Source organism: Danio rerio, chromosome 4 (assembly GCF_052040795.2).
Source record: "Danio rerio strain M-AB ecotype USA chromosome 4, GRCz13ab, whole genome shotgun sequence".
NCBI lineage: Eukaryota > Metazoa > Chordata > Actinopteri > Cypriniformes > Danionidae > Danio > Danio rerio.
Genome location: NC_141024.2, coordinates 13258748 through 13269394, shown reverse-complemented (window position 1 = coordinate 13269394; position 10647 = coordinate 13258748). Strand labels below are relative to the sequence as shown.

The following is a 10647-nucleotide window of genomic DNA, read 5'->3' as shown; positions in this document are numbered from 1 at the left end:
TGTTTTACAGCAAAATACTATTTTATGTAATAGTTTTTTTTTATAAGATCATATTGGAACCTTAAACTTATCATTGCTAACTTCACACTATACACTGAAAGAATAAGTTAGATGCTGTAAATAAAGAAGAATTATTTGAGTTTGTTTTACAAGAAAAGACTATTTCTGTCTCTCTGCTTAAAATATGTCTTGGTTTTACTTTGTTTATTGTTCTATAAATCTACCAGCTATTTTTGGAAAACAATCTGAGAAAATTTTTCATAGTTTTTACCATACAGGAAGGTTTATTTTGATTGAATTTTAAGCTGGTTTTAAGCATACTTAATGTGTTACAGCGAAGATAATTTTGAACAAAAAGCACATGAAACTTGTATTCCAGAAAAAACAGATGGTTGAACTCAAAACCTTTTTTGCACATTTTCCTTCCCCTCCCTCCTCCACTGTTACATAACATGACATACCGGTTTAGGAAGTCAAAAAATGCAAGTACAATATGTGCTTAAACCTACACTTACAGTGTGCATTGTAGAAAGATTTGGCAGTTGTGTTTATCTTGGCTGATATATGCAGATCAAAATAATCTAGGATTGCTCGCTGATCCGAAAGTATTAAACTGTTAACTGTAAAACAATAAAGCATTATCTGCAGCAGAAAAGAGCAACGTGTTGGCTCTGCTCCAAGTAGGCTGTCCTTTAGACAAACTTGCGCCACAACTGAGAGAGTTCACACACTTCTGACAAGCACTTGTCATTCACTAGAATCGTCAGCCAGGTAAGCATTGTTTAACTATTCACTTTAGTTTCGTTTACTTTTTGTTTAGTTTAATATTGCATTATAAAGATATGGGGAGGTGATAATAAAGAATCTGTAAACATTGGTTCAAAACTACACGCAAGCGACGCGACCGAATTTACACCTGATTAGTAATTAACGAACCGATGCGTTGTGTAATATTAGGCTTACTTGCAGCGTAGATAGGTTAGTAATAAGGGTCATGCGAGTGATATGTACAAAATGGTGGACTGGTTTGAATATAACAAGCAAAAAATAAATAAATATATAAAAGACGACGTAGTAGTTTTATGTGCGTTAAAATTTGCAACATATATCCCCATTAAAACATTGGTTTTTATTATTATTATTGTAAAAAATGGAACCAGGCAATTTTGAAATTGGTCATTGTCACCATGACTTGGCGTTAAACGGAAGTTGTTATCTGTTTTTTTTTTTAGGAAGCATTCCAAGTGCTTAAACCTGACTTTCTGTAAAACTTGACTGGATCGTTTTTGTTTTATGAGTTAGTACTGAACATTTAGCAACATCTATCATAGTCTTATTGGCTTTTCTGAGGATGCTCAGAACAGATTGAGATTACAAAATTAAGTCAAAGTTTATTTATGATATTGCAGCACATTCTTTACTGTTTGGTAAGCTGTTTCATATCTTAAGCAAACAAGTGTCCTCCTCAACCCCCCTCCCAAACAACACTGTGTGTCATTCCAGGGGTTGTCACCCCCTTTATTTACTTATTTTAGCAAATTTTATGTTTTTTTTTTTCATTTTAATATATGTTATTGTTTGCAAGGTTTGAATATAATGAGAAAAATATGGTCTTGTAGTTTTATGTAGCTTAAAATTAAAGATTTAAATGCAACATATCTCCATACAAAAAATACACTTTATTCATTTTCCTTCAGCTAGTCCCTTATTTACCAGCGGTCAACACTGTGGAATGAACCACCATGGTTTTATTATTGTAAAAATAAACATGTATTTTGTTGAATTGATTTGCTATCATTAAATAGCCACAGTTAACGAATGTATTTCTTATTTATGACTTCTTTATGGTTCATTGCAGAAGAAAAAAAAAACTCATTTTGAGAAAACAGCCTTTAAAATATGTATTGTTATGGAAATATACAGACACAATTTAATAATGTGCACTACAAACAGTTAGAAGTGTATTTTTTATGTTTTTATTTCTTTCTATACTGAAAAAAAAAACTCTTTATAAAACTAAAAATCACAAATTTTAGCATAGTGCCTTGTCCTAATGTTTTTTATGCAGCTTGGAATTTTTTTTTATATACATACAGTATTGAATGGATGTTTCACCCAAAAATGTTTACAAATTTAATTATTTCATGTTTCCCAGTGCTTGGTTGTGACTGAAATTCACTGTGTAAAACACATGCCGAAATAGTTGGTAGTTCATTCCGCTGTGGTGACCCCTAATAAAAAAGGGACTAAGCCGAAGGAAAATGAATGAATGAATAATTGCTCCATACCAGATTTTCCTGTTAAGCATAAAAGAAGATGTTTTGAAGAATGTTGGAAACCTGTAACCACTGACTTCAGTAACATTTATTCCATTGCTCAATTTTGCCTTTGTTCTTTTTTACTTCATCCTTTGCAGGAAATTTGTCAAAATGGCCGATCTGATGAACAGCGACGTGTTCCTGGCCTTCTGCACGTATGCCACTATCGTCGTCCTCAAAATGATGTTCATGGCTCCTCTGACCGGATACTTCAGGTTTACCAGAAAGGTGCAGTTGGTTTATACAATTCAGTGACTAAATAAGATTAGTTCCACATGATGTTGAAATTAACTTGACCATAAAAACCAACGCAAGACTCTAAGTGCATGATGTAGAGCTCATCTTTTATAACCGGTCATTATTTCCAGCGCTCCCATTTTGGAAATGGCGCTCCTCCAGTCACATTAGGAGCATCTGGTGCAATTTACTGCAATACTGTAAAAAAGCCAGATTTGCCTTTTTGGCCTGTATGATAATAATAGTAAACATCCATTCTGGCCTGTCGATAAAATATGTTGCATTTTCAGTAACAAAGCTAATACTTTATGATGCTGTTTACAAATGTTAAGACTAAAGTAAGTGCTGTTGATGCATAATGATTGTGGTCATCAAGACCAATGCTTTATAATGTTGCTCTTCGGCAGCTGTTTACACTTGTAACCATTTACAGTTAGATTTATTTCGGTCAATCAGACCACTAGTAAACGGAGACGCATTCCTGTTTACACATGGTTTCTAATCTAATCTCTTTTGTCCATTTAATTTGAAGGAGGTGGTGTATGTACTGTGTGTAACTGCAATCTTTTTACAAAATAAGCTCATGCAATTTACATAGAAAACAACAAGAGACTATAACATGCCATAAACATAGAGCAGAAGCTATCAGTTCAGCCACAAAGCTAACACTGTAAACTTTTTAATTTTTGCTTCTAAACCAAGCCTACAATTTAAGATAGCAAAGTTTTAGGAGATGTCAGAGATGTAGTCAAAAACTGCATTTTTCAAAAACTGCATATTTTCCCCTCGCATTTTTCAAATATTTTATGCATACACAACATTAAAAAAACCCCTGACATTTACACTGTAAAAATATTGGGTTCCAAACAATGCCTTTACGTTGTCCCAACACAAATCGATTAGGTTAACTTAATGTCCCCAAGATATCAAAACTAACCTTATGATTTTGTTAGCTCACACTGCTAGTTTTGTGGTGAATATTTAATCTGTGCATGTCATTAAGAAAAAAAAGTTGCCCCTCTAATCTTTAATTGAAATCTGAAAATGCACTTCCTGTTTGTTTTCAGTTATTTTACCAGATTACGTGATTCTGAGGTAATGCTAATGCTGCTTCAACTGTCAGTTTCGACAACAGTCATAACTGGTGAGCAGGAGGAGTCTGTTAGGTTGTATTAGCTCTTCTAAACCCCATTTCCCGATCTTTCCAAATGAAATGCCTACTTTGCTTCGTCTATTCAGCCCGTGGTAGAAAAAAATGCTGTTTTACATATGCCAGGCCAGTCTTTGGCACTGTCAACTTTTACTAAGTACACTGAAAAAAATGCTGTCTGCAAAATTGTTACAAACAATTTATTTGTGTTGAATTTAAACAAACAAATTAAATTTAGTAATGTTCAACTTAATTTATTTGTTTGAATTCAACATTAACAAATTGTTTACAACCCTTTAACTTAAAAAAAAAGTTAATTCAAGGAATCTTCTTTAATAATTTTTTTCAGTGTAGTACCTGTAGGGAAGTGTGTGTAAAGTATGTAAAATTGGTAAAGTAAATGTAAACTTTTTTGAAGAAGGGTTGGCAAACTGAACAGCAACAACACCACCATGTACTTTGTAATTTTGTATGTTCATTCTGACTTGCACTGCAAATTAAAAACAACAACAACAAAAACTTAAAATTGTAAGACTTGCTGCAGCTTTTATGAGTTGACTCAACTTAAATCAATGCAATGCGACTTTAAAGTCCGCATAAAATCAGAATTTACATTGTTTATTTTACTAACACACATTGTTAGTCTTAAAGTGAAAATATAACAAAGTTAGTCGGAATAATAAAAAAAATAAAAGGTTTTGCTGTCCTTTAATCAAAATCGAAGCATTTGCTTCTGCTTTGGAATTGCAGTCATCCTTTGGTCATTTCAGTTTGACGCATAGTTATACACAATTGAAGTCAGAATTATTAGCCCTCCTGAATTATTCGCCCCCCCTTGTTTATTTTTTCCCCTAATTTCTGTTTAACAGAGAGAAGATTGTTTTCAACCATTTCTAAACATAATAGTTTTAATAACTCATTTCTAATAACTGATTTATTTTGTCTTTGCCATGGTGACAGTAAATAATATTTTTCAAGACTCTAGTATTCAGCTTAAAGTGCAATTTAAAGGCTTAACTAGGTTAATTAGGCATGTTAGGGTAATTAGGCAAATCATTGTAAAACAGTGGTTTGTTCTGTAGACAATTTAAAAAATACCTTAGCTTAAAGGGGCTAATAATTTTGACCTTAAAATGTTTTAGAAAAAATTAAAAACTGCTTTTTATTCAAGTCGAAATAAAGCAAAAGACTTTCCCCTGAAGAAAAAAAATATTATAGGAAATACTGTGAAAAACCACTTGCTCTGTTAAACATCATTTGGGAAATATTTGAAAAAAATAATAATAAATAAATCACCTCAGTGCTAATAGTATTGACTTCAGCTTTATTTCTGTTCATAATTCAGGCCTTTTCAAACTGGGAGGACACTGCAATGAGCAAAAATCCAGAGGCGCGAAAGAAGATGCTTCAGACCAATCCCGACGTAGAGCGTGTCCGAAGGTAACGCCAAATCACCAATGTATCCTCTTTCAACCTGTTGGAAACCACTTTAAAGTGACGTTCACTATTGATCCACAGGTGCCATCTGAATGATCTGGAGAACATCATTCCCTTTGTGGTGATCGGTCTTCTGTATGCACTGACCGGTCCAGATCTCTCCACAGCTCTGCTGCACTTCCGGGTGTTTGTAGGCTCTCGTTTCATCCACACTGTATCATACGTGCTGGCTCTTCCTCAGCCCAGCAGGGGTCTGTCCTGGGTGGTGGGAATGATCACAACCTTCTCCATGGCCTACAGAGTGCTCACCACAGCTCTCTATCTGTAAAGATGCCATTGCATTGCAGTATGCCGCAGAATGGTAGAGGCCAGTTTTGTATTTTTGGATTTTATTGGCTTTATACTTTCTTATTTCACTCTAGTGTATGCAATTGATAATAAAATCTGTGAACATTCAACTGCATTTTCAATTAATATACAGGTATTTGGAAAGAAGCCCCCAGTTTCTAGTTTTCTATCAAATGTTTGTTATCAGTCAACAGGTCATTGTCACCATGACTCGGCGTTAAACTGACGTTGCTATCTGTGTTTTTTTAGGAGGCATTCCAAGTGCTCAGACCTGCCTTTCTGTAAAATTTGAACGGGATCATTTCGTTGCATAATTTAGTACTTTACAGAATTTTTAGCAACATCTATCATAGTCTTGTTGGCTTTTCCTAAGGGTGCGCAGAACAGATTGGGTCACTGATTTCTAAATCAAGTCAAAGTTTATTCATGAAAATGCAGCACATTCCGCGCTGTTTCGTAAGCTGTTTCATATCTTCAATGAAGTTGCATTCTGTTAATTAGACTGGAATATGGCACAATGCCATTACTCATCATGCCCAAAAGAACACTGTGTGTGTCTTAGGAACAACCAATAATAACTTAACCTCTTGTTGATCATTTGGTATCAGAAGTGGCTCATATGAAAGGCAAAGGCCTCTAGATTATGCTTATTTTACCAAAATAAAATATGATCGAGTCTCGATTTTTAATGATTAAATTAGGACAGTAAGGTCTGACTTTGCTTAGACAAAAGTAATGTCCAGAACAGAAATAATGTACAGTATAGGATATAAAGTCATGGTGCAGTGGAAATTTTTTTTATATATATCTTGTATGAATCCCATGAGCTTGGACGACTGCATCCATACATCTCTGCAACGACTCATAACAATAATAACGTCATGTGGAATGGAAAAGAAAGCGTTCTTGCAGGACTCCCAGAGTTCATCAAGATTCTTTGGATTAATTTTCACAGCCTTCTTCTTTTAACTCCAGACATGCTTAATATTGTTCATGTTAGGTGACTGGCCTGGCCGATCCTGGAGCACCAGACCTTCTTTGCTTTTAGGAACTTTGATGTGGAGGCTTAAGTATGAGAAGGAGCGCTATCCTGCAGAATTTGCCCTCTCCTGTGGTTTGTAATGTAATGGGCAACACAAACGTCTTGATACCGCAGGCTGTTGATGTTGCCATCCTCTCTGCAGATCTCTCACACGCCCCCATACTGAATGTAACCCCAAACCATGATTTTTCCTTCACCAAACTTGACTGATTTCTGTGAGAGTCTTGGGTCCATGCTGGTTCCAGTAGGTCTTCTGCACTATTTGTGACGACTGAGATGCAGTTTAACAGATGATTCATCTGAAAAATAATGAATAATAAATAATAAAATAATAATAATAAACAGCTTAAAGTGAAGTTATTGTTTGTTCCTCTTATAACTGGGTTTTGACGACAAGACTTTTGTCAGGTAGTGTATGTACTTTCTTATATTATATCCAAAGTATAGATACTATCTATCTATCTATCTATCTATCTATCTATCTATCTATCTATCTATCTATCTATCTATCTATCTATCTATCTATCTATCTATCTATCTATCTATCTATCTATCTATCTATACAGTTATTTACTTAATCAAATTGTTTTAATATTAGATAATTATATATTATAATATAATTATATATTATTTTTTATATAATTAAAAATCGTATTTATTTTAATCTTGTTTCATATTTAATTTATTTCATAATTTTTTTATAACTATCTAAATCTATTTTGTGTTGTATTTCACATTAAAATGTTCATTCATTTTTTTTTTTATATATGTTGAAATATTTTAGTAAATAATTACACTTAATTAATAACACGCAATAAGTGGCATTTTGTGTTTTATATAGTTATTTGTTTATTTTTAGACAGTACAGTAAAGCTCTTCAGGGGCTCCGTGCTATGCATGTATTGTGCAAAACAAACATTAGCAATAACAGTTCGCCAGAGTGTCATTATTATTATTATTAGCTATAGTTATATAGGTTACTTGACACGCCCACCTTCACGCGTTAGTTCAGGAGTGAAAAGCTGTGAAAGCAAAGCAGAGAGGCGACAAAAGGGTGAGAAATGCATCAAAACGCTTATATTTCAGCTTATAATTCTCTCAGTCGTCTTGCTTGTGCACTTTTTGTTATCCTTTTTTTCAATATTCACGTTTTTAAACAGGCATCTACACATTTTTGAAGTTCCGGAGAGACCGCCTCTGGCGTCCTAGCGTTACGCTATTGTTTCCATTAAAGTTGCATAAACAAACAAATCGACGAATGAGTGCGAAAACTAGTGAAGTGACAATATTAAACACCAGCAAAGTTAGATGCTTTCAATTGTGCGACGTGAAAAATCAGAAAACAAGCGAATTTGCTCTGTTACAGGACTTTAGGACAGAAACTGAGCTGTAAGCTGTTAATAAAGTACAACGGAATGATTTCTATAGCAGTTAGTCCAATTCTGGTAACGTAAAGTAAATAGGCTATAACTCTAGTTTTATTTTAGAGCTTGAGCTTTGTGATTGAAATGATGCAGAAAAATCCTGTTTAAACTGGCTGCTTTTCTGAAACTTTGTAACCTATAGCTGCCAAGTGTGTTTTTTCTAAACTGGTAAAACTGGCTGTGTGCAGTATAGAAGTTATGCAAGATCTGTAGTAGTCAGTATCAGGTATGAAAGGATGCATCTGTGAGACTGTTGCATGCGATTTTCTGCATTAAAAGCAATGCAAATGAATAATGTTTGTGTAATTTATTTGTTTGGTGTTTATCTGCAGTTTAAACTAAGATGGCAGAAGTTGTGCACATGATCGACAGTGAGGTCTTTCTGGCCTTCTCCACATACGCAACCATAGTCATCCTCAAAATGATGCTCATGAGCCTCATGACCTCTTACCTGCGATTGACAAAACAGGTACACTTTATTTTTGTCCTCAATTTATTGACACGACTTTGTGAATTGTTGAACTAAATTACATTACAAATGTCCGCGGGGTTGTAAAATGTATTAAAAGTTGATGAATCATTATAGAGAAATTTAAGGCCATTAAAAAGTCTTAAATGCTATTTAATAAGATATTACATTTTATAAAATTTTAGATGATGCAATGTATGCTAAAGTTTGCCTGAATTAAATCTGCGAATATCAGGATCCTCTGTAGTTTATGAAATCAATGAAATCCTGGTAGATTTGACATCATGCTGCTTTGTTTACCAAGACAACAACATTATTTTGGCAGTTCTTTATGTGCCAACCTGCTGAATTAGCTTGATTTAATCAATTTTTATTCGGTATATGAATAATGTTTTAGTTTTGAATTAATTTCTTACATTAATACTTATTTAGTATATATACAGTATGTTAAAATCTTGTCAGTGTTTCCAGTTGAAAAGTGGTTATAAGGTCTTAAAATGTATGGAAAAAGTATTTAAAAAGGTCTTAAAAGGTATTGAACTTCACTCTCTAATTCCTGTATTTACTCTGAAACCTGATATTGAGGCACAAAGTAGAAATATTAGATCAAATGTTCAGATAAAGCCCATAAATACTCCAGAAAAGTGGACAAAACCAAGATAGACTAAAACAGATGTAAACTATTTGTGATTTGACCTACTAAAACACCTTAATACCAGGTGTAAACAACACCTTGAAAGGAAAATTTCCACATCTTTTAGGATTTTCTTTGTACTATTGATCACAAAAGAAGATATTTTGAAGAATGTTGTAAAAAAAAAAGTAATCGACGTCCACTATAGGAACAAGAAATACTATTAAAGTCAATAGTTGTTTCTCTCTTCAACATTTTTCAGTATTCAATGTTCATTGTTTAGAAACTCAAATTCTAAACAAGTGGTGGATGTGTAAATGTTGGCAGTATTAACATTTTTGTGTGAACTATCCCTTTAATGATGCCATTTGTTCAGGTCTTCTCCAACTTGGAGGACACCGCCATGGCAATAGCAGAAGACAAGAAAAAACTGGTTAGGACTGATCCAGATGTGGAAAGAGTGCGACGGTAAACTTCTGTTTGTTAAACTGCACAATCACTGGGTGATCTCCTCCTCATGTTTTTGTTCTTGAATCCCAGATGCCATCTGAATGACCTGGAAAGCATCGTTCCTTTCGTGGTGATCGGTCTTCTGTATGCACTGACGGGGCCGGTTCTCTCCACTGCTCTTTTGCACTTCCGGGTGTTTGTAGTGTCCCGATTCATCCATACAGTCGCGTACATAATGGCTCTTCCGCAACCTACCAGAGGTGTAGCCTTTGGCGTAGGGCTGCTTACAACTTTATCTATGGCCTACAGGGTGCTCACTACTGCTCTTTTTCTTTAATGAATAACACTCGTTCATATACAGCTCAAGTCAGAATTATTCGCCCCCCCCTGTTTATTTTCCCCCCCAATTTCTGTTTAACAGAGAGAAGACTTTTTTTCAGCACATTTCTAAACATAATAGTTTTAATAACTCATCTCTAATAACTGATTTATTTTATCTGTGCCATGATGACAGTAAATAATATTTTACTAGATAAAGACTCTTCCATACAGCTTAAAGTGACGTTTAAAGGTTTAACCAGGTTAATTGGGTCAACTAGGCAGGTTAGAGTAATTAGGCAAGTTATTGTATAACGATAGTTTGTTTAGGCAATAAAGTAGCTTAAAGGGGCTTAACAATTTTGACCTTAAAATGGTTTTTAAAAATTTAAATCTGCTTCTATTCTAGCTGGAATGAAACCAATAAGACTTTCTCCAGAAGAAAAAATATTATCTGAAAATTTCCTTTCTCTGTTAAACACCATTTGGCAAAAAAAAAAAAAAAAAAAAAAAAAAAAAAAAACTAAAGGGGGGCTAATAATTTTGGCTTCAACTGTACAGTAGATTTTGTGTTATTTTACCTGCTTTTAGCAGTCTTGCATGAATGAAGATCATTTTTGTGTGTGTTTTCTACTGGCTTTTAGTGCCTTATTCCCATGTTTGCACTTCATAAACACTATAAATTAGTTTTTTTATATAGGCATTGATGGTTTCTTAAAGGAATAGTTCTCCCACAAATGAAAATGTTCTCATTTACTCTCTCAGAATCAGTTTTATTGCCAAGTGTGCTTCACACCCACAAGGAATTGTTTTGGCTACA

General features: G+C 34.1%; 2 protein-coding genes across 3 annotated transcripts; both read left to right on the top strand.

Annotated features, from left to right (window-relative positions):
- Positions 1-522: 522 nt before the first annotated feature.
- On the top strand, positions 523-6888 carry mgst1.2 (microsomal glutathione S-transferase 1.2). 2 transcript variants are annotated; one of them, NM_001002215.2, is given in 4 exon segments: positions 523-771; positions 2417-2546; positions 5051-5145; positions 5224-6888. In NM_001002215.2, coding segments are annotated over 3 exon segments (459 nt in total). In that variant the 5' UTR covers positions 523-771; positions 2417-2429; the 3' UTR covers positions 5471-6888.
- Positions 6889-7530: 642 nt separating this feature from the next.
- On the top strand, positions 7531-10345 carry mgst1.1 (microsomal glutathione S-transferase 1.1). Its single transcript, NM_001005957.1, has 4 exons — positions 7531-7586; positions 8289-8425; positions 9436-9527; positions 9600-10345. Exons 2-4 carry the CDS (start codon positions 8300-8302, stop codon positions 9844-9846), a joined length of 465 nt encoding a protein of 154 aa, NP_001005957.1. The 5' UTR covers positions 7531-7586; positions 8289-8299; the 3' UTR covers positions 9847-10345.
- Positions 10346-10647: the final 302 nt, after the last annotated feature.

Excerpts from the sequence above, each read along its gene's own strand:
- mgst1.1 (NM_001005957.1), top strand. The coding sequence starts at position 8,300 with ATGGCAGAAGTTGTGCACATGATCGACAGTGAGGTCTTTCTGGCCTTC. Across the intron at positions 8,426-9,435 it reads ACCTGCGATTGACAAAACAG|GTCTTCTCCAACTTGGAGGA; the intron begins GTACACTTTATT and ends CCATTTGTTCAG. Across the intron at positions 9,528-9,599 it reads GATGTGGAAAGAGTGCGACG|ATGCCATCTGAATGACCTGG; the intron begins GTAAACTTCTGT and ends CTTGAATCCCAG.
- mgst1.2 (XM_088649766.1), top strand. The coding sequence starts at position 5,078 with ATGAGCAAAAATCCAGAGGCGCGAAAGAAGATGCTTCAGACCAATCCC. Across the intron at positions 5,146-5,223 it reads GACGTAGAGCGTGTCCGAAG|GTGCCATCTGAATGATCTGG; the intron begins GTAACGCCAAAT and ends ATTGATCCACAG.